The 26,674-nt window shown below is 30.2% G+C and overlaps 7 protein-coding genes and 1 pseudogene across 8 annotated transcripts, besides 4 other annotated features; 5 read left to right on the top strand and 3 right to left on the bottom strand.

Moving 5' to 3' along the window:
* Nucleotides 1–258: 258 nt before the first annotated feature.
* TVAGG3_0850710 (spectrin binding) lies at nucleotides 259–1,983 on the top strand (the record flags this gene model as incomplete). Its single annotated transcript, XM_001326620.1, has 1 exon — nucleotides 286–1,932. The coding sequence occupies one exon, from the start codon at nucleotides 286–288 to the stop codon at nucleotides 1,930–1,932; it is 1,647 nt and encodes a 548-aa protein (XP_001326655.1).
* Nucleotides 1,984–2,290: 307 nt separating this feature from the next.
* Nucleotides 2,291–3,475, top strand: TVAGG3_0850700 (uncharacterized protein; the record flags this gene model as incomplete). The annotated part of the gene is made up of 1 exon (XM_001326621.1): nucleotides 2,291–3,475. The coding sequence occupies one exon, from the start codon at nucleotides 2,291–2,293 to the stop codon at nucleotides 3,473–3,475; it is 1,185 nt and encodes a 394-aa protein (XP_001326656.1).
* A 24-nt stretch (nucleotides 3,476–3,499) lies between these two features.
* Nucleotides 3,500–4,802: a mobile genetic element.
* On the bottom strand, nucleotides 3,580–4,706 carry TVAGG3_0850690 (annotated as a pseudogene). Its single transcript has one exon. A coding segment is annotated over exon 1 (1,127 nt).
* A 182-nt stretch (nucleotides 4,803–4,984) lies between the features above and the next one.
* Nucleotides 4,985–5,016: a mobile genetic element.
* Nucleotides 5,017–6,646: 1,630 nt separating this feature from the next.
* TVAGG3_0850660 (uncharacterized protein) lies at nucleotides 6,647–9,775 on the bottom strand (the record flags this gene model as incomplete). Its single annotated transcript, XM_001326622.1, has 1 exon — nucleotides 6,673–9,768. The coding sequence occupies one exon, from the start codon at nucleotides 9,766–9,768 to the stop codon at nucleotides 6,673–6,675; it is 3,096 nt and encodes a 1,031-aa protein (XP_001326657.1).
* Nucleotides 9,776–10,482: 707 nt separating this feature from the next.
* On the top strand, nucleotides 10,483–11,336 carry TVAGG3_0850650 (protein ubiquitination; the record flags this gene model as incomplete). The annotated part of the gene is made up of 1 exon (XM_001326623.1): nucleotides 10,488–11,336. The coding sequence occupies one exon, from the start codon at nucleotides 10,488–10,490 to the stop codon at nucleotides 11,334–11,336; it is 849 nt and encodes a 282-aa protein (XP_001326658.1).
* A 3,600-nt stretch (nucleotides 11,337–14,936) lies between these two features.
* Nucleotides 14,937–17,803, bottom strand: TVAGG3_0850640 (uncharacterized protein; the record flags this gene model as incomplete). Its single annotated transcript, XM_051249226.1, has 1 exon — nucleotides 16,870–17,793. One exon carries the CDS (start codon nucleotides 17,791–17,793, stop codon nucleotides 16,870–16,872), a length of 924 nt encoding a protein of 307 aa, XP_051084701.1.
* Nucleotides 17,804–18,004: 201 nt separating this feature from the next.
* Nucleotides 18,005–18,111: a mobile genetic element.
* Nucleotides 18,112–19,895: 1,784 nt separating this feature from the next.
* Nucleotides 19,896–26,674: part of a mobile genetic element that runs on past the window's edge.
* TVAGG3_0850610 (uncharacterized protein) lies at nucleotides 24,680–25,449 on the top strand (the record flags this gene model as incomplete). The annotated part of the gene is made up of 1 exon (XM_051249225.1): nucleotides 24,680–25,449. A coding segment is annotated over one exon (770 nt), but the record flags the coding sequence as incomplete, so codon positions are not given.
* TVAGG3_0850600 (uncharacterized protein) lies at nucleotides 26,229–26,501 on the top strand (the record flags this gene model as incomplete). Its single annotated transcript, XM_051249224.1, has 1 exon — nucleotides 26,229–26,501. One exon carries the CDS (start codon nucleotides 26,229–26,231, stop codon nucleotides 26,499–26,501), a length of 273 nt encoding a protein of 90 aa, XP_051084699.1.

Raw genomic sequence — 26,674 nt, 5'->3', positions numbered from 1 at the left:
CTATTTTTTCATGTTTTAATTATTCTCAAATGTAATTCATATCTTTATCAATTGAAATTTTCTCCAAAAATAGATACTGTTGATAAGTCTGAGCTATTCAAATGCTCCATTGCTTATATCCTGGATAATTTATGAAAAAATTAATTATTCCAACGAAACTTCACAATTAGTACATGAAAATCCATAAGTTAAGCTTTGCATATGTTTGTATGGCTTTATGAATATTCGGTTTATTAGAAATCTTTTTTGTGAGGTTCTAAAGCATATGACGATTTTAGCATTTACATGGAGGATTTCGACTATCTTGAGGCTCTAAAGTGGACCAACGATTATATCAATTCTTTTCATAAATTATATAGATTAAATATCAGCTCAAATGATGAAATTGACAAATTTTACCAAGATATAAAAAATAAATTTATCTCGACTAAAACATTTTCGCCATCTAGGATTCTAGAAATAATTTCAATAGCATGCTTATATAATAACAACTACATAAAATCATATTGGGCTTTATTCAAAAAGTTTTATGAAGAATATCAGCCTTCAAATGTTCAAAACGTAACATCGATATTTGATTACTTTTTATTTAAAGAATACGGAGTCATTTTAAATGAAGATCACAAAAAATATTTCCAAGATTTCGAAGATAATAATTATTCTTTAGATATTTATGAAGAAAACACTATTTGCAAGGCAATTATGAATGATAATAAAGAATTGCTTGTATCAATCCTCGAGGCAAAAGGAGGAGACACAATAATTACGATTAAAAGTCCATTTTATCCAAACTCGAATGCGTTAATAACATTACCTGCACTATGCTGCTATCATGGCGCAGTTAACTGCTTTAAATTATTAATCACAGAATATCTACATTTGATTACGAGGGAATATAAATTTCGTCCAACAGTTAGATGTGCCTGTTATGCTTTTTTAGGCGGAAACAAAGAAATCATCAGTAAATGTGTGAAAAAGAAATGTATAACTTGGGAATGCATGAAATATGCTATAATTGCACACAATGTCGATTTCGTTACATATTTGTTAAATGAATACAACATAGAAATCAATTTAAATGATTGTGTCGCGTTTCAAAACATTCCTGCTTTTCTCGTGAATTTCGATAAAACTAAGGAAATCAACAAATGTCTTGCTTTTTCATCAATGTTTAATTATATTCCGCTTTGTGAATTTTTCATATCACATGGTGTGGATATAAATGCAAGAGGAAGAGATGGAACTACGGCGTTTCTCAAAGCTTTTGAATGCGATAGTAAAACAATAATGGAATTCCTTATTTCACGTAATGCTGATTTCAACATATCAAATCACTATACTCATCAAACAGCTCTTCATTTAGCTGTAATAAAAAATCGTAAAGATTTGGTTGAATTTCTAATTTCACATGGTGCTAATATTAATGTAATAGATCTTAATGGATTAACTCCTCTTTTTTATTCAATACAACAAAACAATGAAGAAATAAAAGACTTACTTATGTCAAATGGAGCAAGTATCGATTTTAAACCAAATGAACATGGAAAACATGCAATTCACATTGCTGCAGAGAATGATGATCTAGAAATGATCCAATTTCTTCTTTCTCTCGGTGAGAATATCAATATAAAAGATAAAAATGGAGCAACACCTCTTCATTATGCAGCTTTAGATGGTTGTGCCAAAACTGTCGACTTTCTTGTTTCACATGGAGCTGATATCAATGCAAAAGATAAAGATGATAAAGTTCCTTTGCATTATACTGCATTGAGAAATTATAGAGAATGTGCCAAAATTCTTATTTCACATGGTGCAGATCTCAATGCAAAAGATAAAGACGGAAATAATCCTCATCATTATGCAATAGCGAGAAAATTGCAAGGATTAGAAATTATTCTTGATCCTGAAAATCCAAATTTAGAAAGTGAATGAGCCTCATTGATGTCAATGAATTGAATTCTAAAAACAATCACAATAGCCAAAATAATGAATAAATGATTCTTTTTTTAATTTATATAATATCAATTCCAAGTATTGCACATGACATCGTCTTGTGTAGTCTAAATTGATGTTTTTTTATCATAAAGTTTATTATTTAACTCATTATGAGAAAGAAATCAACAAACAAGTGATCATTTTCGAAAAAAAATTCACTTATAGCTTAGTTTGTCAATAAATGAAATTTCTTTTCGAAAAAAAACTAAACATTCAAATTTGAATGTGTCAAAAAAATTGATCAAAAAAATTGATTTCTTTTCTTATCTCTTTTATTTCTTCATATACAGTTCATATGGGATATGGAACTATCCCATTAAGTGAGTTTCAAATAGATGATGATTGCCAAACCATTGATATTACAGCTCCACGCGAACCAAAAAGCGACGAAACGTTTTATTTTGTTATATTGACGAAATACGTAATTAATACTTCAAACATTCTCAATTTAAACTCTTCAGTACAACCAACTACTATTAAAAGACCTCGCGAACAAAGTTCTGATTTCGAATACTTTTTAATTTCTTTAAATTCATCAATTACTGCAGTATTTATCACAGGATTCTTTCCTGTTCCACTTTTGACTCGATATGATTTTAAATCTTCCAACAAAACAAAAATCAACCTTGTTTTCATTCCATATTACGATACGACATACCATATCCTAACTAATGCACAAGAAGGATCAGTAAAATACTATACAAATTCATCACAAATAAAACCTTTAGAACCAGAAAACGAAATTTTCATTCGCGAAAACAATTTCCTTATCATTTCTTATACCATTTTACCAAATAGTACTAATCCTTATATCGATTTCGACTCAATGGAACTCCATAATGACAAATTACGAGAACAAGATTATTATAACGAAATTCAGAGTATTAATAACAAGTATCAAGACTACGTTTATAGTGCAATATCTCTAGGTAATAATATTTTCAAGATTTTACCAACAAATCAAAATTTGGAAAATTATACAGACATATGTCTTTTCGAAAATTGTGCATTCATTACAACTCCTCATATGGATGGTTATATTTTTGCAAAAGACACGAAAAATTCTACAATTGATCTGAATAAAGGATTCACTAACAAAAAAGCACAAATAATTAATTCTACACGTTATCCATTCATTTTACTTTGCAGAAGTGCAGGATATCGCTATTATTTAACAGGCTTCAAAAATACTACAATATATTTCAGTAAAGATGAATTACAATTTAATGTTGGTCAAATGTATGTAGATTTAAATAACAATAAATTTTCTTTTGATAATTATAAAATTCAAATAACCTCACCTACTTTTGAAGGTACTTTGCGTTTGACATTAAAAGACACAATAAAAAATGTATCATTAACATTTACAACGAAAAGTCTTTTCAAGAACTCTCTACAACCTGAATACATTAAATTTGATATTGATTCTGATATAGGAATCATAAAGGAAAACTTTATGAAATGTTCTTTCCAATGTTAATTGGATTTATTCTTATTGGATATATAGGGTGTCCAAAGGTGTGTTTAGCACAAACCTGAATACTGCGAATAGAAATAAACAAGTTACATATATATAAAGTTTATTTAAATATAATCACCATTGGATTCAATCACGCGTTCGCAGCGATCGATCCAGGCTTGAAAGACACGCTTTAAATCATCATGAGAAAATTGCTCAAATTGCTCTCTTACAAAATTTTCAAGATCATCTGGACTCGCGAATTCGCGTCCTTCAGCTCTCTTTTTTAGCGTGCCGAATAAATAAAAGTCAGAGAGTGCAATATCAGGTGAATAAATTGGGTTTGGAACAACTTTGACATTGTTTTCCACCAAGTAATTCATTACCTTATGACTTTTGTGAACTCTTGAATTATCAAAATGAATTGCAAACTTTTGTTTTTGTTGTTTGGATTTCTCAAACTCATCAGAATTGATAATTTGAGTAAGAACATTGTCAATTAGATACTGAGCATTCATCGTATTAGGTTTTTGAAGAATATCAATTGCGATGATGCCATTCACGCCCCAAAAAACCGACAACATCATCATTGGTGTGTCAATTTTTTTCTTCGGGAATGTTTGCGGATTTTCATCCTTCGGGATCCACATGATTTTGGCTTCTGTTGCATATTGAAACCAAGACTCGTCCCCTGTTACTAAAAAGCGAAACTTCTTGGATTGATACGCACCCAATATAGAGAGGAGCTCTTTCGAAGATTGGACTCTAGATTTTTTTTGAACTGAATTAAGATTGTGCGGAACCCAACGTGTATACGCTAGTTTGTAGTTCAAATAATTGTGCAGATAATAACTGACTGTTGTACGTGGTATCTTTGTCATCTCCTCTATCCTTCTGAGTGATGCTCTTGGGTCTTCATCTAGTGCTTGAAGAATTGCTTTGATTTTTCTTTGATCCGGCGATTTTTTGTCAATTTTTATGATGGGCGCCTTTTTGTTCATGAAGTGATACATCCTAACATGATACGTTACAGTGGAATAGCTAGGAGCATCCATACCGAAGCATTTTACCAATGTCTCGTAGATTTTTTTACAGTCTTTGCATTTTTTTGCAAGAGCGAGGATGTTTTCTTTATGATTCATTAAAAAATGAAAAAAATCCCGCCAAAATTTCCCGCGAAACCGCCTCTTGTCTCAAAATTCATTTTATATCCCGGCATGGCGCCAAAATACAACATACTCATCATATACATATATTCATATTTTTTATTATATATTTATAATCAGCATATATCTCCTTTAATAGTCTCATATAGAGCGCTGTACTAAACGCACCTTTGGACACCCTATATTATGTCTGCATTTGTTGCGTTTATGCAAAAAATTGGCTTATAAAATAATCACTTTTGTATTTTTAATGATAAATCACCTTTTTTTTCACATATGAAACTATATTCAGTTTGCATGTACTATTTTCTGAGATATTATCACAAAATCAATAACTCTTTATACAAAAAAACTGAATCATACAAGAATGTCAGAAAGTGGAAAGTGCACACTTAAGGGACACTCACACCTGTATGATATTGCCTTCAATTATGTTGTCTACGGTTAATATTCAATGATGTTTCTCACCAGCTGTTAGAATTTTGAATCAAAGTAAGATGGTCTTAATTGACTATAAATTTCATGTAGAGAAATAAGTAAACGGATGATTGGACATTAGATCTTCCATAATTGTTCAACTATTAATGCTCACATGTAATGGAATAAAAAAGTTTATGAATCCGAATTAGATTTAAAATCTCATTTATTTCAGACAACGAGCACCTGTAATATTGCATAAAGAAAATGTTTGTTGTGTCATTGAATATATCGTAATACCTTCGACGCCTATTTTGCAAGATTTTGTAAAAAACTTTGTTAAATGCACTCAAACTCATCAAACTCTATATTGATAATTAAAATTCTTATGTGATCTGCTGATACAATATTGTAAGGGAATCGTATTAAATATGGATGATATGCTTCAATATGAATAGAAGATGCATCATTCGCCATCAAATCACTTGAGGAAGCCTTAAATGCAATTTGAATAATGTGTGAGATCTTGTGATATGTCATAAAATGGAACCTGTTTCTGTATCATCATCAAAACCCTATATAACAATGAATATAGAATTCAATGAGACAAATTTATAAATTAAGACATTTTATAATTTGATGTAATGGATATCACATTAGATTATTTGGCTCCAATAGATTTTATAAAAGCTTTGATATATCACCTTTTGCATATAGGGGTGCGGTTTTTCTATCTTTATCCCTAATATTTTTATCGGCCTCAGTAAAGGCAAGGCATTTAACAACTTCAATATAATTAATTTTTGATGCATAAATGAGGAAAGTATCTTCAGTATCATCTTGCGCATTTATATTATCTTCAGCAGTGATAAGGTATTTAACAATTTCAAGATGATCATTTCTTGATGCTCAAAGGAGTGAAGTCCATCTATAACTATCGGTTATATCTTTATTGTATTTACATTCAATTAGAGATTTGACAAGATTCGAATTTCCCGTTTCGCTTGCTGAATGGGAATCTCCACATGTTTAACGCCAAAATCCTTCTTCCTAAGCATTTGACGTCAATCTGTGATCTCCTTTCACAGAAATTTCTTCAGGAATTTGTAAACGCTTTTAGTACCATAAGATCCCCTAATTTCCAACAATTTTACTTGAAAAATTGACAGTAAATTATTGTTAACATCTTTTTCAGCATAAGGAAGTTTTACCATATTTTTCTCTATATTTTTTCAATTTCCCTGAGATCAAAAATTTGATTACAACCGAGTCAGATTTTAGCATTTGTTCATCATAGTATTACCATTATAAAGCTTCTTTTATATCCTATACTTCCATATCAGTGTTGGTCTCTATTGTATTTCAAATAGTTCTATAATTTGAAAAAAAATTCTCCATATTGAGTTGCAAAAGTAAAAAATTGAGGATATACTAAATAGCTCATGAAGTAGACTTTACAGTAATATAAACAAAATTTTTCTTTTTGGATTTGACAAGATATTCCAAGTCAAAAAATAATATCAGATATATCTTGATCTGGAAAAATCCAAGTTTTGAGTCAAAAGATGAGAAGGTATCAGAAATTAGTAAGTGCACCCTTAAATTAAATATATTAATCTTTATTTATAAAATTTTTTATCTCCTTGACAAATGTTCAAGGATTGTATAAATTTTCTTGGCTTTATAGAAGTCAAGAAATGGGGATTCGTCGAAATAGTGCTTCTGAAGGATATCTCTTGATAAAACGATGAATGCGAACCATTTATGTAATTTCTTCTTTTTCAAGCCTTCTACTATAACATCTGTGATACTTTGTGCACCAGAAACAACGCGTTTGAACTCTGGCCAGTCCTCATCTTGGTGATTTTCTTCAATAATTTGAGATAATGCAGCTTTTACGCCTTTCTTCTGCAAACCAGCGGCCAAACTAATTTGCGGAGGCCTCAATCCATTGTGGAAGACAGATTTAATCGATTGAACAAGTTGATCTTTCTGATTAATCGAATCTTCCAACAAAATGTGAGGGAAACACTCAGTAAACGCGAATCTCTGCAAGTTATTCGGTGTCTGGTCGCTGAGAATTACTGGGTTCTCCGATATTTCGACTTCATGAGTGAGAAGAAGTGGCTGTAAAATGGAAAGAACCATTTCTAGGTCATTGTAGTTCCTTAGCAATGATCCTGCGCTGTAATATTTGCGTAACCATTGGCTGTGAATCACTGCTGTCCTTATTGTTCGCATAAAACTGCAAGAATTCAAAAGATTTTGGGTGAAAAGTGAAACTTGTTGGCCAAAATCTATTCCTTTCCTTGCCTTTGAGACGCATTCACTGATGATTGGTACATATTGTGCTAATTCATCATATGCGTCTAAGAAATTAAGATTATCAGTGATTTTGCTTGCGCCTTTGAAGCCATTGATGAGCATTGTGGATATAATAAACTGCAAACCACTCGAATTCGAGTCTGAGATTCGAGAAGCGCCACTTGAAATAATTCCTTCATTAACTGAAAGGATTTCAGTGAGAAATGGTGTTTGTGGGGTACTGGCGTACTTAAAGTCTTCTTCACTAGCATGGGAGAAGTCACTTGTCTTAACGGATTCGAACAAATTCGAATCTTTAATCGAAGTTGTTGTTTCGATTGTTTTTTCGATTAAGTTTTCATTGTCTAAATCATTAAAATCATCGAAACTGCTAAATGGATCTTGAAAAGTGTTTGGTATTTTTTCCAAACAATTTTCCAAAAGTGACGCTATTGAATTTTCTTCCAACTTTGAATTTGTCTTGAAATCAATAGAAGAAGAAGCCAATGATGCCAATGTTGGTAATTCGAGTTTCTTGACTTCTTTTGTAGTCTTTCCGTGCTTCTGCATGAACGCTTCGAACTTTCCAGGTAATAATTTTGGTTTTTCGACCTTTTTTGGCTGTGGAGGTGGTTCTTTTGCTTCCTTCAAGAACGAAAGGTCTGTCTGGATGAAGTTCTTGTGGACAGTTGACTTCCTTGTCGTTGCTTCTTTACGAGATTGCATAGTTTCTTGGTATCTTCTGCTTAAAGAGACTCTCATGTTTGGAGGAAGCTTGAACTCTTTAACGACCTTCTCTTTTTCTTGAGGAATTGTAACTGGGATTTCTTGTTTTCGCTCTTTCGAAAGAAGATTTTCGCTGGAAGGAGAAATATTGAATGCAAGACGGGGAACCTTCTTCTTTTCGGGTTCTTCCGCTTTCTGGCTTGTAAAAACTAACTTTGGAATGCTCATTCTCTTTTCAACGGAATTATTTGAAGGAGGTTGAAGTTCTTTGATTTCTATCTTCATCTCTGGCACTGATTTCTTAGGTAATGGCATTGTTTTGATTTTTTCTGGCGGTTTCTGAGGTTCTGGAGAAGATTTCGGTTCTTCCACTGGTTTTTTGACTTCTTCTGGTTCTTTTTGTACTTCTTGTGTCTTTTTAGGTTCTTCAACTGGTTTCTTTGGCTCTTCTGGCTTTGTTGCCTTTTGGATTTCCATTTGAGGTAATTTCGGTTCTTCTTTCTTTATTTCTTCTTGTTTCTTGGGTTCTTCGACTTTCTTTGGTTCTGGAAGTAACTCTATCTTTGGTGGTTGAGATTTTTCGGACAAATTTGGAACAATTGGTGCTTGTTTTGCCGGAATTTGCTGTTTTCCTGGCTCGGGTTCGTAAGATGGCGGTGGTACTGATGGAGGAGGAGGTGGCCTCTTCGGAGGAGGCACACTTGAATGCATATTTTGTAATGAAACAATTTTTTTTGGAGGAAGAGCAGAATTATCAGGTTCAGCTGGTAACAAATTGAATCTAGCGCTTTGTAAAGTAGATTCCGCTCTCTTTTTTTCTCTTTCTTTCCTTTTCGCTTCAAGTTCTTCAGGAGTTCTATGATGATGCTTATGATGGGAGTGCTCGTGTGTTTCTTCTTCAGGTTCAACGCTTATTGGTGCAGCTGGAGGTGAAATAAGTACTTGTTCAGGAATAATAATATTTTTAGAAATTGGCTGCCTTCCTCCTGCAAGGAAGAAGTCCATACAGTAGTTAAGAGCAATTGTCATTGATTCCGGATAAGACGAGCATATAAAGAAGAACTTCTTGGCTGGTGTTGTTGCGTTATAAACAACGATAATTTTAGAAAGGAAATTGCTGTTAACAGATTCGGGAATTTCAAATCCATAATGTAATATCGTTGATTCTTTAATATTTGTTAAAAATACAGCTTTCACGGCTTCTCCAACATTTTTCGTAATTTTTACTGAAACTGCGGACGTATCTGGATTATATTTCATCTGGAATTCACCATGTTCCAATGTTGGTGCCTGTAAAGTGAATAAAAATCCTTTACAAACGATATTTGTTCTTCGAGAATTGAATGTTTTTGCGAATGTATGGATATCATCAAATGTATCGTTTGCCATTTTGCATGCTTTATACATATCTAGTGGTGTTTTGAAACGAAGTTTATGGTTTTGCTGTGTATCGAAAATTAATTGAGCTCTGAGGTATTTACCGCGCTCATCATTTTGTATCGTAAACTCGTAATTGGTTAAAAGCAATGAGCAATAGATCTGATTTGAATCTGGCTTCATAATCTGCCAAATCGGACCGGTAGATTCGATTTTCGTTAAAATCGGAGACTTCAACGAAGATAGATTAACTTCGACTAATTCAAAAGAGACAATATTATGGATTTGCTCGAATTCTTTTGGATAACCCGAAGCAAAAGCCATAAATCAAAAAAAAAATAATAATTGAAATTTAATCAAACTTAAAAAAGTTAATGAGTTGAGGGTATAGTGCTGAATAACTAAGCTTGCTAATAGTAGGAAACGATAATTGAGGATATTGAGAACCCCGTTTCAATTTATTATAAAATGATTGTACCCCCCAATAAATATTTTCCTCGTCGATTTGTAAAGTTCCCCACTTTTCGCAAGCTTACAATAATATTAGTGAATACTGTGTCAATTTCCACTTAGTTTATTGAATACTTTACAATTTTTTACCACTTTTGATTTTGTTTTGTATTGTTCAGACCCTTTTTCACCAATTGAGAACCAATAAATGAGTTAAATATTAAACTAAATGAGATTCCACTAAGCTAGGGAAGAGATTATACATGTTCAAACTATAGTTTGTGCTTCATAAATTTTATTTGATTTTTGAGAAATATCAATGACCGACCAGATTTTTTGCCATAGTTATCTTCATGATAACATCAATCAATTTATGTACAAGTCACATAATTTATATAGATTCGCCAAAATTATATCTTCAATCAGAATCCATATCCTGCACAAGAACATGAAATGCACATCTATGGCGGGTTATAATTTTTGATGTGTTTTATTCAGTCCTAAACTCATTAATTAAAAAAATTCAACGTAAACTATTCAAAATTTGATGATGTAGCAAGAACGATAGCTTTTTTTTTGGATTCGGGTCAAATATGTTAAGTTCTGAGCAATCAAATAATGAAACTGAATTCGATTTTAGTGACATCAAGCCAACTGAAGCATTTGAATACCTTAATCAAGCATCAAAAAAGATTTGGAGTATCAATTCAAATAATATTCTACATATATCTTCACAAATTATAGAACTCATTACAAATAACAAAATATCTATCCAAATGTCACTTCACCTGATTGATATTATTTCACAACTTCGTGATAAAGATATTAAATTATTAGCAGAACTTTACGAAAAGATATTAAACGAATTCTCATGCATTATCAAACCGGAAAATGTGAAATTAACGACACTTCTACATTACAAAGGTTTCAAATTTGAACACTTCAGTCCTATAAAGAAAGAAGAAGATATTCTCAATATATATCCAACAGAATCTCCTTTATACTATATTGCATGGAATAAAGTTGATGACCTTAAGAGCAAATTCCCAAATCTTGATATTAATAAGAAAATAAATTATGAAATCACACCACTTAATTGTGCAATTAAATATGGATCAGAATTATGTTTCAATTATTTGAAAAATTTAGGTGCTCAATTTACTGAATACTCCGAAAAATATGCTGTTCAAGGCGGAAATAAAATCATTTTTATGCAAATGATAGAGGAAGGTAAATCATTTGATAAAATGATAAATATAGCATTGAAATATAGAAACTATGAAATTGCTAACTACCTTAAATTAAATTTTGGTCAAAGTCCTGATTCAATAGCAGAAAGTATGTATTTCGGAAATTATGATATTGCCTCTTATTTACTTTCTAATGGAGAAAATGTCAACAAAACTTATAATCTCTTTCTTTTCATATTAATCATCATTTAATGGCATTCTATTTCTTTTCATATTTCTCATTGTTGAATCAAGTTCTCTCGATATTAATGAATGTCCTCTCAATATTGCAATCAAAGCTAATTCAATAGAAATTGTGAAATTCTTAGTTGAGCATGGTGCTGATGTTAACAAACGAATTATTCTCTTTCATTTCATATTTATCATTATTTTATGAGATTTTCTTTCTTTTCATATTTATCATTATTTTATGGCATTCCCTTTCGTTTTATATTTATCATTGTTTTATTACATTCTCATTCATTTCACATTTCTCATTGTTGAATCAAGTTTCCTCTATGTTAATGAATGCCCTCTTAGTATTGCAACCAAAGCGAATTCAATTGAAATTGTGAAATCTTTAGTTGAACATGGTGCTGATGTTAACATAAAACTTATTCTCTTTCTTTTCATTTTTATCATTATTTCATGACATTTTCTTTCTTTTCATATTTAACATTATTTTATGAAGTTATATTTCTTTTTATATTTCTCATTGCTTAATGCAATTCTTTCTATATTAATGAATACCCTCTTAGTATTGCAATCAAAGCGAATTCAATTGAAATTGTGAAACTTTTAGTTGAGCATGGTGCTGATGTTAACATAAAACTTATTCTCTTTCTTTCTATATTTATCATTATTTCATGACATTTTCTTTCTTTTCATATTTAAAATTATTTTATGAAGTTATATTTCTTTTTATATTTCTCATTGCTTAATGCAATTCTTTCTATATTAATGAATACCCTCTTAGTATTGCAATCAAAGCGAATTCAATTGAAATTGTGAAATCTTTAGTTGAACATGGTGCTGATGTTAACATAAAACTTATTCTCTTTCTTTTCATTTTTATCAATATTTTATAAAATTCTCTTTCTTTTCATATTTAACATTATTTTATGGCATTTTCTTTCTTTTCATATTTCTCATTATTTTATGGCATTCCCTTTCTTTTCATATTTATCATTGTTTTATTACATTCTCATTCATTTCACATTTCTCATTGTTGAATCAAGTTCTCTCTATGTTAATGAATGCCCTCTTAGTATTGCAACCAAAGCGAATTCAATTGAAATTGTGAAATCTTTAGTTGAACATGGTGCTGATGTTAACATAAAACTTATTCTCTTTCTTTTCATTTTTATCAATATTTTATAAAATTCTCTTTCTTTTAATATCTATCATTGTTTTATTACATTCTCATTCATTTCACATTTCTCATTGTATAATGAAGTTCTCTCTATGTTAATGAATGCCCTCTTAGTATTGCAACCAAAGCGAATTCAATAGAAATTGTGAAACTTTTAGTTGAGCATGGTGCTGATGTTAACATAAAATTAATTATCTTTCTTATTATATTTATCATTACTTTATAACATTCTCATTCTTTTAATATTTCTCATTAGTTTATTACATTATCTTTTTTTTCATATTTATCAGTGTTTTATAGAATTTTCTTTCTTTTCATATTTATCATTGTTTTATGGCATTCTCTTTCTTTTCATATTTATCATTGTTTTATCTCATCATCTTTCTTTTCATATCTATCATTGTTTTATTACATTCTCATTCATTTCACATTTCTCATTGTATAATGAAGTTCTCTCTATGTTAATGAATGCCCTCTTAGTATTGCAATCAAAGCGAATTCAATTGAAATTGTGAAACTTTTAGTTGAGCATGGTGCTGATGTTAACATAAAATTTATTCTCTTTCTTTTCATATTTATCAATGTTTTATAACATTCTCTTTCTTTTCATATTTATCATTAGTTTATTACATTATCTTTCTTTTCGTATTTATCATTGTTTTATTACATTCTCATTCATTTCACATTTCTCATTGTATAATGAAGTTCTCTTTATGTTAATGAACGCCCTCTTAGTATTGCAATCAAAGCGAATTCAATAGAAATTATGAAATTTTTAGTTGAGCATGGTGCTGATGTTAACATAAAACTTATTCTCTTTCTTTCCATATTTATCATTATTTCATGACATTCTCTTTCTTTTTATATTTATCATTACTTTATAACATTCTCTTTCTTTTCATATTTATCATTGTTTTATTACATTATCTTTCTTTTCATATTTATCATTATTTTATGAGATTTTCTTTCTTTTCATATTTCTCATTGTTTTATTTTATTCTATTTCTTTTCATATTTCTCATTATTTTATGGCATTCTCTTTCTTTTCATATTTATCAGTGTTTTATTGCATTATCTTTCTTTTCATATTTATCATTATTTTATGAAATTTTCATTCATTTCATAGTTATCATTAGTTTATGGCATTCCCTTTCTTTTCATATTTATCATTGTTTATTACATTCTCATTCATTTCACATTTCTCATTGTTGAATCAAGTTCTCTCTATGTTAATGAATGCCCTCTTAGTATTGCAATCAAAGCGAATTCAATTGAAATTGTCAAATTCTTAATTGAACATGGTGCTAAGAATTGAAAATAAACAGCATTATTTAAGAATAAACATTTCATTTCTTCAATTGATTTTTCCATACCGTATGCAGACTTTTTCAAGATATATCTTTGAAGAAAATATAAAATACCTTGAAATGTTTATTCTTATTAGGCAAGTCCATGGACAAAGCTTAGTTTATGGACATTAAAACAGTACATGGACTTGCCTATTATATAAAAATATCATAATATATTTTGCATACCGTATACAGACATTTTCAAGATATATCTTTGAAGAAAATATAAAATAAATAAAACAATATGAATATTAAAGTCATTTCAAGAGCCTTGTACCGATAAACTAGCCTTGTACTGCCATTTTATGGTGATGTAAAGTATTCAAAAAATTTGCAATGTAAGCCATTACATGGCAAGTTTTATTTAAATATGAAAAGTTTTTTTTTTCATTATTATTATTATTATTATTATTATTATTTTTATTTTGGCGGGCAATAAACGTCTTCAAATTCTTTCCAATTATTCAGTTAAATATAAGTAGTCCTCTCGTTGGCTTATCTAATTTAAATTATCAATTCATTCAAATTCTGAAAATACTCTATAGCAATTAGCATGATAACTACAATCTGGGTGTTTGAATTATAAAAACTGAATAGGTATCAAAAATAAATCAAAATTTTATTTAACATCCATATGAAAAGATTTATAAGCCTTATGAGTACTTGAAAGCAACTTAAGGAGCTTTTATTTGTATTTGGATTCGATTACAACGTATTTCTTTCGATATTTGAGGAGAAATTAAGCCGATTATCTCTTTTTTTGGATTAATGCAAGCGCAATGTAGGGATTGTGCTGTTCTCCTAAGGTATTCGGTAATTTATTGCTTTAACATAGTAAAGAACTGTGTTAGATTGAAATTGTTTTTGAAATTATTTTACCTTTCATATTTCACAACTCATTTTGAACAAAAGTTCATCTAGCTTCCATGTGATACGGGCATGCATTGTTTGTCATCTATTTGTGGGATTACTTATACTCAACTACAAATTTATATTGTCACTTTTCCCGCCAGTTGCCATGTATAAATAAAACAATCCTGAAAAAAAATTGATAAGTCTTAAAGAGGCTCAAAAATGAGGGATAGTAATTATAGCAAAAATAAATATAACAATTTTAATAAAACATAAATAAACAGTTAGGAACTAAAACGTGAATTATGTAAACTATCACAGTGAATTAAGCTGCTCGAGAATCAATTTATCTGCAACTTTTATTAATTCATTAACAACTGAAGCAGAATTATTGATTTTTCCAACGTAGTCTTCAACAATTTTTGATTTTTGTTCACTAGTGAGATCCTTGTCGACTCTTTCTGTTGGATGAATTATGAGATCTGATTCTTCTTCTTCTTCAAAGTAATCATTTTCGATAATAAGTTCATCTTCGTTAATAAAGTCATAGCACTCCTCTTCTTCGTCATCTGAGTCGTCATTAACTGAATATTTTGATTTTCTTATGAAAATGTGCTTTGGAGAGCCCTCCTCTTCTTCTTCATCACTTCCTTTGTCCAATAATTCATCTACTTTTGGTGAAGGACATTCAATTTTTATTGAATCGACATCTTCATCGGAATTCGAATCTGCTAAATTAAACAGATCATCGCTGTTGGCATCTGATGCATTATCTTTGGTATTTTCTTCTTCTGTTTCGTTTTTACTTGGATTTTGATTTAAATTTGACGTCTGGATTGTCAATTTGAGCTTTTGGTCTTCATTAACTGTTGGTGTTTGATTGTTGTCTTTAAGGATATCATCTTTTTTTGAATCTTCAGTATCGAGAATATCAGATGTTAATTTACTTGGTCCTTTTGGGGCAAAAAGCTCATCCAAATCTTCCTCTTCGATTAAACTTGCAAGGATTTCATCAATTTTCCCAATATCGTCAAGTTCATCAGTTTTGCTATCTGGAGGTGGGATCTCGCTTGTTTCTGCAGATTCTGGAGAGGTAGATACTGGGATATCTACAACTTGGCATTTATTCAACTCGTCTTTTTCACTTGGAAAAGATTCTTCTTCAATTATTAAATCGTCAGCGTCAATCATACGTGGAGCTTGTATATTCGGATCATCTAACTCATTGATATCAAGAATTGAAGGGTTGTGGTTGCATAAAGAAGATTCTACATCTGAATACATTTCTTCTTCTTCAAATTTCAGAGCATTTGGATCCAGAGATTCAATATTATCTTCTTCGAACTGGAATCTGTCTTCTTCTTCATTTTCTTTTGGATTTTGTTCCTGAACATTGAAATTTTCTTCAAGAACAATCTCGGATTTGTCTTCTTTCATATCCTTAACTTCTGTTGCTACAATGAGAGGAAGATTTTCTTCACCTTTTGAGTTTTTTGGTGATTTCTGATTTGCATTTGAAGAATCATCATCTTGAAGTATTTCATCGATGATCTTGTGTGCTATGTCACTTGAATTAATTAATTCTTTTGGTTCTTCGCTACTTTTGTTTTCATCATTTTTATCTTGTTCGGGATTTTTAATATCTGAGATCTCAACATTATCAGAATTGCTTATTTGACTAACGCTATCTTCTTCCTTCTCATCTTCATCTGTTGTAAGACCTTCAATTTAGCATTTGATGGTCTGACCTTTTCTTTTGCAATTTCGGATAAATTCTCTTCGAGACCATCTTGTTGGTGGCTGTCTTCTATATCACTGGCTTTCTTATACTCAGAAAAAGAGCCATCTTCAAGAATCTTTTGAGGATCTGAAGATTTCGGATCTTCTTCTTCCTCTTCATAGTATTCAAATGTTCCAGAATCTGAATTTTCATCGTTTTGGAGTGATGATAAAGATACCTCATCAGAATCAACAGGTGGATCAAAATTATCTAATGACAATGATACTCCGAGGTTTGGTAATCGTGATGGAATACGTTCGCGGTCAGCTTGAGTAAGTTCTGGAGATTTTGTTAAATTTTCTTTTGGTTTTGTTTCTTTTTCTGTTATTTTTTCGTCTTCGCTTACTTCTTCTTCAGCCATTACATCTGCGAGCATTGATTTGAGTTTTTCGTTCACAATTTGCTCACGAATCGGAGGAGATTCTTTGGAGTTAAAATTGAGTTTGTAAATGATGGCCCTCTATTGTCTAGTGTCTTCTTTGGAATTGGTGATACATCAGAAGAATTTTCGCTGACTATTGAACTATTTTGCATTAAATCAAAATGATGATTGTGAACAGGTGATCCGGATGGTATTGCAGAATAATTCTGAGTATTCTTGCTATCAGCGTAAACGGAAATTGAATGAGTATTTGAAGTTGCACTAGATTTTCTAAAAGGTTTATGAGCTTTTGAAGGAGACCGAGTGGATTTGACATTACTTTCGTTGGCAAGTTTAGATCTGGATTTTGTGACTCTGTTGTTAGATTGAGTAATATATGAAACAAAAGAATTTCCTGGTTGCGGAATTTCACTCTTGGAGCTTATCATATTTCGTATTTCGCATTGAGTCTTGGTTGGAGAGTAAAAATATTCGGATTCGTTGATTGATGAATTAATTTCTGAAATTGTTTTCTTTGGACTCTTTACAATTACTGTTTGTGATGGTGTTGGAACACATTGATATTTAGATTCTTCTGGTTTTGTTGGGCTATATAAAGTTTGAAGCACATTTACTGGTCTGGGTTGATTATTCGTCATTAACAAAATAGATTTATGCATACTAGTTGGTTTGGAAGAAGGGCTTGAAATATCAGAGGAATTTATGCTAGAATTTGAGTTAACGGAAATCTTATTTGAAACAAATGAACTATCTGGACGCTTTACTGTATATGTCGATGTATTTATTTTACTGGAATTCAAATCATAGCCACCTGGTCTGCGAGTTCTGTGATTCAAATAAACTTGAATATTTTGTTCTTTTAACATTGATGCGCTTTTGCCGTTAATACTTGATTCGGATCTCGAATTTGCTGAGGAAGTGCGACGAGAACTCATCAATAATCGTATAAAATTTGTCAAATTTTTAAGTAATCATGTCAGTTAATAATTATTCCGCGATTATTCAAAAATTGAAATGAGTTAAATGGTTTATGCGGAATTATAATAGATATTCCGTATCTTTTAAAATTTCCGCTATGTATTAGGTATTCGTATATTCCAAACGCATTTCAAACTTTCTGTTTTATAAAGAATATGGAATTATTGATGCACTTACCCCTCTATGACAATTCTTTCAATTCAGATGTTTAAGGTTAATTTTCAATGACACTTCACACCAGTTGCCAAAATTTTGAATTAAGATCAGATTGGCGTGATTGATCGTCTATCAAAATTTCGAATAAGAGACTTTACGAAGGAAAAGGAGCTTAGACAAATCTGATGATTTCGAAAAAAAAAATGATTTTAAGGGACCACTGCACAGCCAAACAAGGTTCATCGTCATTCATGTCAAAAGTTTTTGTAAAAAAAATTGGAGTTGAATATGGTGAAACGAACAAAAAATTATTAGAAGAAATATATGATAAAATAGATGACAAAAATGAATCTCTTAAATTTGTTACATCAAATATCGATGAAAGTAAAGAAATCATTAAAAAAAAACACAAAAATACATGAATCAAATGGAAAAATAATCAACAGAGAAGGATATTTCTCACAAGACAATACAATTCCTGACTGGTGGAATTCAAATCACTCAAAATGTTTCATATCTGAAATGTCAAATTTGAAAAATCACTATTTATGAAATGATGCATCATCTCCATTTTTGGGGATTATTCCATTGATGCAAAAATGGAAATTAATTATGTCAAACTGTCCAAACTGTAACGTTTATTGTTTCTAAATGAAATGGAAAATAAAAGTCGTATTTCTTTTGCCAGCAAAATTTGTGATATTTTTTGAATCGACAAATCCGAAAAGTGACCACAGTTATCCAAGCTGTCCATTTTCTGCTGGAGATTCATTGACGATGGAGAATTTCGGACAGATATATGATGGTGAAGGATACTGTCGGAGATTGACAGCATATCCAGTTGGATTTCGCAACGAAAGGAAGTTCAGACTTACAGAAAGCAATAGATGTTCTCAGATCATCAGAAGTGAAATTATAAGGAAAGAAAGAGGAAAAAGTCTTTTCAAGAGAAGTTTCTTCAAGTGATGCATGGACTAAGGAAATGGGCAAAACCTACAGATCTGAGAGAATTGATCCTAGAATGACAAAACTATCTGCATCTCAACACTTCTGACTTACTTTTCCTTGCATCTGCAAAGTTATCAATAGCATGGAATCTGACCTAAAAAGCAAAGATATTGAAAGGCAACTCTATCAACATTTGATACTTTACAAACTTTTTCAATTCGTCCATTTAATTTTCAGATGCTTTCAAAACAAAAAAAATATTGAAAAAGTGTATAAAGTATGCAAAATATATTATGATATTTTTATATAATAGGCAAGTCCATGTACTGTTTTAATGTCCATAAACTAAGCTTTGTCAATGGACTTGCCTAATATTCATTTTGTTTTATTTATTTTATATTTTCTTAAAAGATATATCTTTAAAAAGTCTGTATACGGTATGGAAAATCAATTGAAGAAATGAAATGTTTACTCTTAAATAATGCTGTTTCAATATATCTAAAATAAAAATTTTCAATTCTTAGCACCATGTTCAACTAAGAATTTCATAATTTCTATTGAATTCGCTTTGATTGCAATACTAAGAGGGCATTCATTAACATAGAGAGAACTTGATTCAACAATGAAAAAAGTAGTATATGTTGATGGGTTTTGTGACTTTTTTTGTAAACGTAAGAATTCATACATTTTTGAGCGATTTTGTATCATTTTTTTTTACATATGAAGTAAAAAATGTATGATTTTTACGGTTTTTATTCTTACGTTTTTGAATAAATCAAGATTTAAAAATTTTCAGAATCGTAAGAAATTTTCACTAAACCCATACATAATGAAATAAAAAAAATAAAAAAAATAAAAAAATAAACTTTAAAAATTCATGTCTTACATTTTTTGAATAATTTATTTTTTTAATTCGTATGAAAATGAGTGTCAAGACTAACGACGTTAAAAAATTGGGATTCACAAACGAGGAAATAAAGGATATATTAGAGGAGGCGAGTTATGAAGTTAATAAATATTATTTAAGAAATTGTCAAAAATTCGCGGAGTTATTAAATGATTTAGATTATGATGGAAAAATGAATAAAGATGATGTTATAAATTTCTTATATCCCACATCTGAAGAAGAAAAACCTAAAGAACCTGATGTTTTCCCTGAATATTATGAAGAACGGATTAAAGATGATGAATATGATGAAATTGAAAGACTGGAAAAAATAAGAGATGAAATAGATGAAAAAATTAAGGAATTAAGAGAAGTTGAAAAATATAATGAGAATGAAGTAGAGGGTTTAATGAATATCCCAGCTTCAGAATCAGAAGTTCAAAAATCTCATGAAGAAAGATATAAAAATTACTTTTTGGAATCTACTAAAAATTTATTAGATGGTGAAATAGATGAAACACTTTCAGAAGAAGGCACAAAATTTATTCATAAACATAAGTTACAATTTATTGACGATGGAGATTATCCATGTATATTACTTTCACCTCCTCTTGATTCTGAAAAATTCAAAAAAGCACTGAAAAATGTAACATATGCAACAAATACGATTAAGAAAGAAGACCATGATATTTACACAAATTATTATTTAAATAAATGTGCAGGTGTTGATAAAGTTTTTGATTTGTTAGATAAAATATCAAAAGAAACAATTGGTACATATAAAATTTTATGCGATTGTGGTTTCATTATTGAAGATACTAATAATGTTTCATATGAAAGAACAGCACCGAAGGAAGACGAAGTTGAAAGGTCTATACCATTCGTTATTAAGAATATAAAAGATATGAAAACTTATAAACATTATATTTATTCATTTATTTCAGAAAAAATGGAAGCAACCCATAAAACATCATCTCATCATTTTATAGCTATTCATACATTCCTTTTCAAAGTTGTGAAATTAAATAAGACAGGAATTAGATTTAATGTATCAGGGTACGCATTCTTGAGTAAATTAAAATGTATTCGTCACGTCGCAGATGATAAAAATTTATGTGTTCTTAATTCATTTTATGGACTTTAGCCCTGGACTTTAAAAAAAATAAACTTTATTTTTATTTATTTTTTAATTTTTTATTCTTACATAAATGAACAAAAACGGAACAGCTAAAATGAATGATAATCAAATAAGAGCCGAAGGTAGAAGGTTATTTAAACGCTTCTATAACATTCCTGATGGTGTTAATCCTAAAACTCGTAGAAGTTATTTAAATGAAGCCATAGATGCATATGAAGGATTTGACATTTCATCAGAAAGTGAGAGGTTAGCAAGAATGTTAAACGTTAATATTGATTTTTATTATTGTGACCCTCAACCAGAAGACGTAGACATAAATAAGGTAGACTTTCCATTAGTGGAATCAATAATGATAGATCCAGAATTTGAAACAGTAAATATTTTATTAACACAGAGTCCATGTGGAAAACTTCACGCTGACAGAATTACAGACGTTGAAGCACTCACAGGATATAAAGTTTGCCCCTTTTGCAAAGAAGAAGTATATTCTATCCGTGATGACCCAGAAAGGAAAAACCAAAGAAGATTTTTAAAGCATTGTGAGAAATGTAAAGAAAATAATGGAAGATTAATTCAAGACGTTCAATTGCAAAACACACAACAACCATATGCACCACATATCACGAAACAGAAGATATATCAATGGCTATTAGCACATAATTTGCAGGAATATTATAAACCAACAAGATATTATATTACTTTTGACTTCGAAACATTAGAGACTAAAGAAGAACTTCAACTTTCTGAATGTGCAACTTTGAACGCTTACTTAAAACCATTTATGGTATCATCAACTGTCAAAATAAAGCCGCAAACGGACTCTTTGAGTCCTGAAGGTCTTTCAGACCGAAGCGGCGAGGTCGTAGACCGTGATAAAACATTTACGAGGAATTTTTGCTTAACATCAAGTGATTCGTTCATCTCTGATTGGATTGAATTTTTATTTTCAACCTGTTCATTAGTTGCTAAATCAAATATTGAACAATATGAAGAATTAATGAAGCCGCAAACGGACCAAACGGCGGGGACTTTGTCCCATACATTAAATGAAAAACAGAAGGAAGCATTTAAAGAACTTCTAGATGAGGAATTCAATAAAGTGAATATCATAGGTTTTAATTCGGGAAAGTTTGATTTAAATTTAATTCTTCGTGATTTAAACACTGCAAAATGGAAAATAAAATCAATGCTGGGTTCTTCTTCTCAATTTAAGCAAATCATTGTAAAGAAAACAAACTGTCCATATGAATTAAGATTTATTGACATCAGAAATTATATAGCGGGTGGAACATTAGACCAATTCACTCAAGATTTCGGAAACAATAAATCACGTGTTAAATCCTTTTTCCCTTATCAATTCATCACATGGGAGAATTACGAAGATGAATTATATAAAGTGGAACCATTCACTCAAGATTCATTTTATTCAGCATTAACTCAAGAAACAATATCCGATTCAGATTATCAAATATATCTCAATGATGCTAAAAATTTTGAGAATAGATTAGAATATTTTATTCATTATTGCAATAAAGACGTTGAAATTATGATTGACCCAATTGATAAAATTATTGAAGAAACATTTGTTTATAAAATTGACATGCTTCATAATCTTTCTTTATCATCGAATGCATCAATGATTCGTTACGCGTTAGCATATAAGAACTTCAATCCTAACGAAACATATCCAGAAGAAGAAAATGTGGAATCAAGTTTTGAATTAACAAAAAAGTATTGGAAATATAAAATTGATTCATATAAGAAACAAGATGAAAAAGCAGAAAGGGATACTAAAAACAATGTTTCAATGGATGACTATCAATACTATCACGATTTAATCCTTTCATCTAAATGCAAAATGTGTGGTAAAGCGTTTACATATGCTAATAAACCAACATTAGATAGAATCGATAATGAAAAACCACATACCAAAGAAAATTGTCAGTTAATGTGTTGTTATTGCAATGTCGTAAAATCAAATAAAGATGAAGATGTTCAACGTTTAAGAATCAATTTAAGAAATTATACATTAAAAAATAATTTACCAATGACTCTAGATTCAGTTGAAGCTTATCACATCCTCCGTAATGGAATTACTGGTGGTTTATCAAATGTTCAACATAGAGTAAATCTTAAAGGAATCACGCACATTAATAAACTTTCATATAATCCAGAAACTAAAACTGTATCAAATGAGGACACTTCCAACATTATGACTCATTTCGTTGGTGTTGACTTTAATTCATTATATCCTTCATCATTTTCATCTAATCCTCATGATTTCATTCAATATACTGACCATAAAATGTATATGCCGGGAAGATTGAATGGTGTTATCATTTGTGATACAGCAACAAAGAAAGCAAAAGCACTGGGAATAATTAAGAAGAAAAATACTTTATTCGTGGCTGAAGTAAAGGGTCACATTGATGAAAAATACATTAATGATTACATAAACTTTTTACCAATAATAAGAAACTTTGATATTATCACAGATGAAAAAACAATTGGTGGTTTTATGTATAATTACATGAAATCAAACAATCTACCAGTTGACCAGAAACAGAGGAAATTAACTCAGTTAGCATCAACACACAACCAATATCAACCATTTTCTTCTTATTATCTTTGGTATCTAATAGACAGATTTCATTTTATCATTGATGACATTCAATCAATTTTAACATTTACGAAAAATACTTGTTTTAATGAATTTGCGAATGAATTTATGAACGAAAGACAAAAGGCTGAATTAGAAGGAAATAAAGGAAAAAGTTTATTTTGCAAGATTTCACTTAATGGATCATATGGTTACGATGCAATGAATACACAAAATTACGCAAAGACTAAAATAATGAATGCACAGAAGGCACGCGTTGCATGTATGTCAAATAAGTTTAAAAACATAAGAGAAATAGGAGAGGATACGTATCAAGTGATGCTTAAAGATAGATTTTATAGATGTGATACATGTTTACAAGAGGCATTCTTCACTTTAGATAACGCAAAATACTGGTATTTGGTTTTCATTTATGATTTTATGTATAAATGCATGGATGTTAATCGTTTTCATTTCATTGAAGGTGATACTGATTCATCTTATTGGGCAATCGCTGGCGACCCAAATCTTCCTAACACTCAAGCATTTCAAGCAATTGTAACCGATAAAAAATTTTATGATAAAAACATTTACAAATTCGCACCTTTTGATTTCTTCTGTTTTAATGAGAAATTTAAACCTAAATTAAAGAATAAAGCTGAAGAAAAAGCACATGAGAAGAAGTTATTGGGTTTAGCAATTGAGAAACAAGGTGATAACATGGTTGCTTTATGTCCTAAGTGTTATACTTCATTCAACGGTTCAATTGATGGAAGTGATTTTAAAAAGATTGCACAAAAAATGAAAGGAGTTAGTTTACGACAAAATAAACAATTAACACCTAAAAATTATTTGGATATAATAAATGATAAAGTGATATTTGATGGTCAGAATATTAATTTACAACTTAAAAACGGGTCAATGACTCGCTTAACAATCGGTAAGACTGCATTAACAGGAGCACACACTAAGGCTGTATGTTGTGAAAATGGATGTTGTATGCCATTTATTTAATAAAATGCCACAGAAGAGACAAAAGGAACCGTAAATAATGGTTTTGATACTATGATTCAAAGAGGCGGGCACCCTTAAAACACTTATTTTATTTTTATATAAATGAATAGCGTAGATTTAAAAAATTTAATTGATGATTTAGTACTTAATCAAAATTTTCTTAATTATTATGAATTAAAATCATATCTCCAAAAACATGATAACAATATAACGGGTGATGATATGGATTATTATTATTCGTATTATAAAAATGAAGTTTTGAAATATCATGATAAAATAATTTCTAAAATTAAAGACAAAATTAAAAATAATGAATATTCAAAGGGAAAAAGTAAATCACAACTTAAACAATTGAAAGATTTCAAAAATAAAGTATTAACAGAAGAAGATATTGATGAATTATATAAATTATATAAATTATATAATCCTGAGCCGCAAAAACCAAAGGAACAAAAACAAAAGGTGCAAAACGCCCAGGTCCTTCAGACCATAAATGAAGCACAAGCTTTAATTTATGATTCATTAGTTAAACCATATTCAGCCCGACTTTTAAATGAAGATCAACTTTTGGAATTCATCCTTCAACATAAACTCGAAGCGGGAAAGTATATCAAACCTTTATATACAGCATATTTAAAACAAATGAATAGAATACATCCAGAATTAATGAAGGGGGGAATGAAATCCAAAATCAAAGCAGATAAAATTAAACCACCTGCAACACCAAACCCTCCAACGACAGTACCTCCTCCTCCTTCAGTTAATCCTTCATCATTCACTTTATTATATCCATTTCAAACATTAAAGAAGCAAAAAGATTTTAAAAAGGATTTCAAAATATTAAATAAACCAACTGACCCAAAAATTCAACCGTTAAAGGAAAAATTTAGTCGCCCTTCATTTGCACCATATCCATATTCATACGAAATCGATCATTTAGAATATTCAAGAGGAAACGTTACTTATTTATTTGCCATTAACATTAACACCAGATATTTATATTGCATTCCGGTGAAAGGGAAAACAGAACAGGAAACAAGAAGAGCTATTCAATACTTACTAGATCATGAAAGAGTAGATAATATAAGGGGTGATGGTGATAAAGGATTTCAGGCAGCTATGGCTCATTATTTCCCACAAATTAATTTTTACTTTTCATCCTCTCCATATACGTTTCATAATAAAATAGTTGATGCGGTAATGAGAACTCTTAGAGATGCGTTAGGGGTTAATGGTCAGATATACTGGGATGGAAATCATGACTCCATCATACAGCAGTTAGTATATTATTACAATAATACATGGCATAGAACAATAAACATGAAACCGGTGGAAATGAAAAATGATATTTCAAAAGAATGGGAATATATTAGAAAGCAAATGGAAAGGTTGAATGATGTTAAACGTGAACAAATTAATTCGGGGCTCATGAATTTTAAACAAGGGGATAAAGTTTTGATTCATCTCGATTATGGAAAAACTGATAAATCAATGACAAAAAGAAGACGAAGATTTGACACAATAGCTGAATTTGTTAGATATATTAACGGCAATGCATTAGTTGAAGTTGACAATAAATTAATAGAAATTCCGATTTATTTTATTACTCCATTATATTTAAATAATATTTAATTTTTTTATTTCGTAAGAAATGAGTAACAACGAAGCAGTCAAGAGTCCAGACGATGAATATAAAAAGAAACTAAACAGAATTAAATCAAAAATATGTTATTACAAAAAGAAGCCACAATGTGGTGGGGTTGAAAACGATAAAGAGAGGAAAGAAATAATCGAAAAATTAGAAACTTATCGTTCAATCCTTAAACTGAGTGAAGCAAAAATAAAAGAATTTAATAGAATAAATAAATTGATTGGAAGAGATGAATTTAATAAAGATGAATTTTTAAACTCTATCCAAATTTAATTTTTATTCCTCTTCGACAACATCTCTCTTTCCATCATTACCGCATAACCACATTTTCTCAATTTTAGTGGTTTGTTATTTTTAACATGTTCTTGCATCATTTTTATCATTTCCTCCCTTGTTATGATTCGTGGTAAATTTTGAGCTTGTGGGGTATTCATTTATGATAAAAA

The sequence above is a fragment of the Trichomonas vaginalis genome, chromosome VI (genome assembly GCF_026262505.1).
Source record: "Trichomonas vaginalis G3 chromosome VI, whole genome shotgun sequence".
NCBI classification, from domain to species: domain Eukaryota; phylum Parabasalia; order Trichomonadida; family Trichomonadidae; genus Trichomonas; species Trichomonas vaginalis.
The sequence above is the reverse complement of the archived record's forward strand: the minus strand, read 5'-3'. Positions and strand labels throughout refer to the sequence as shown.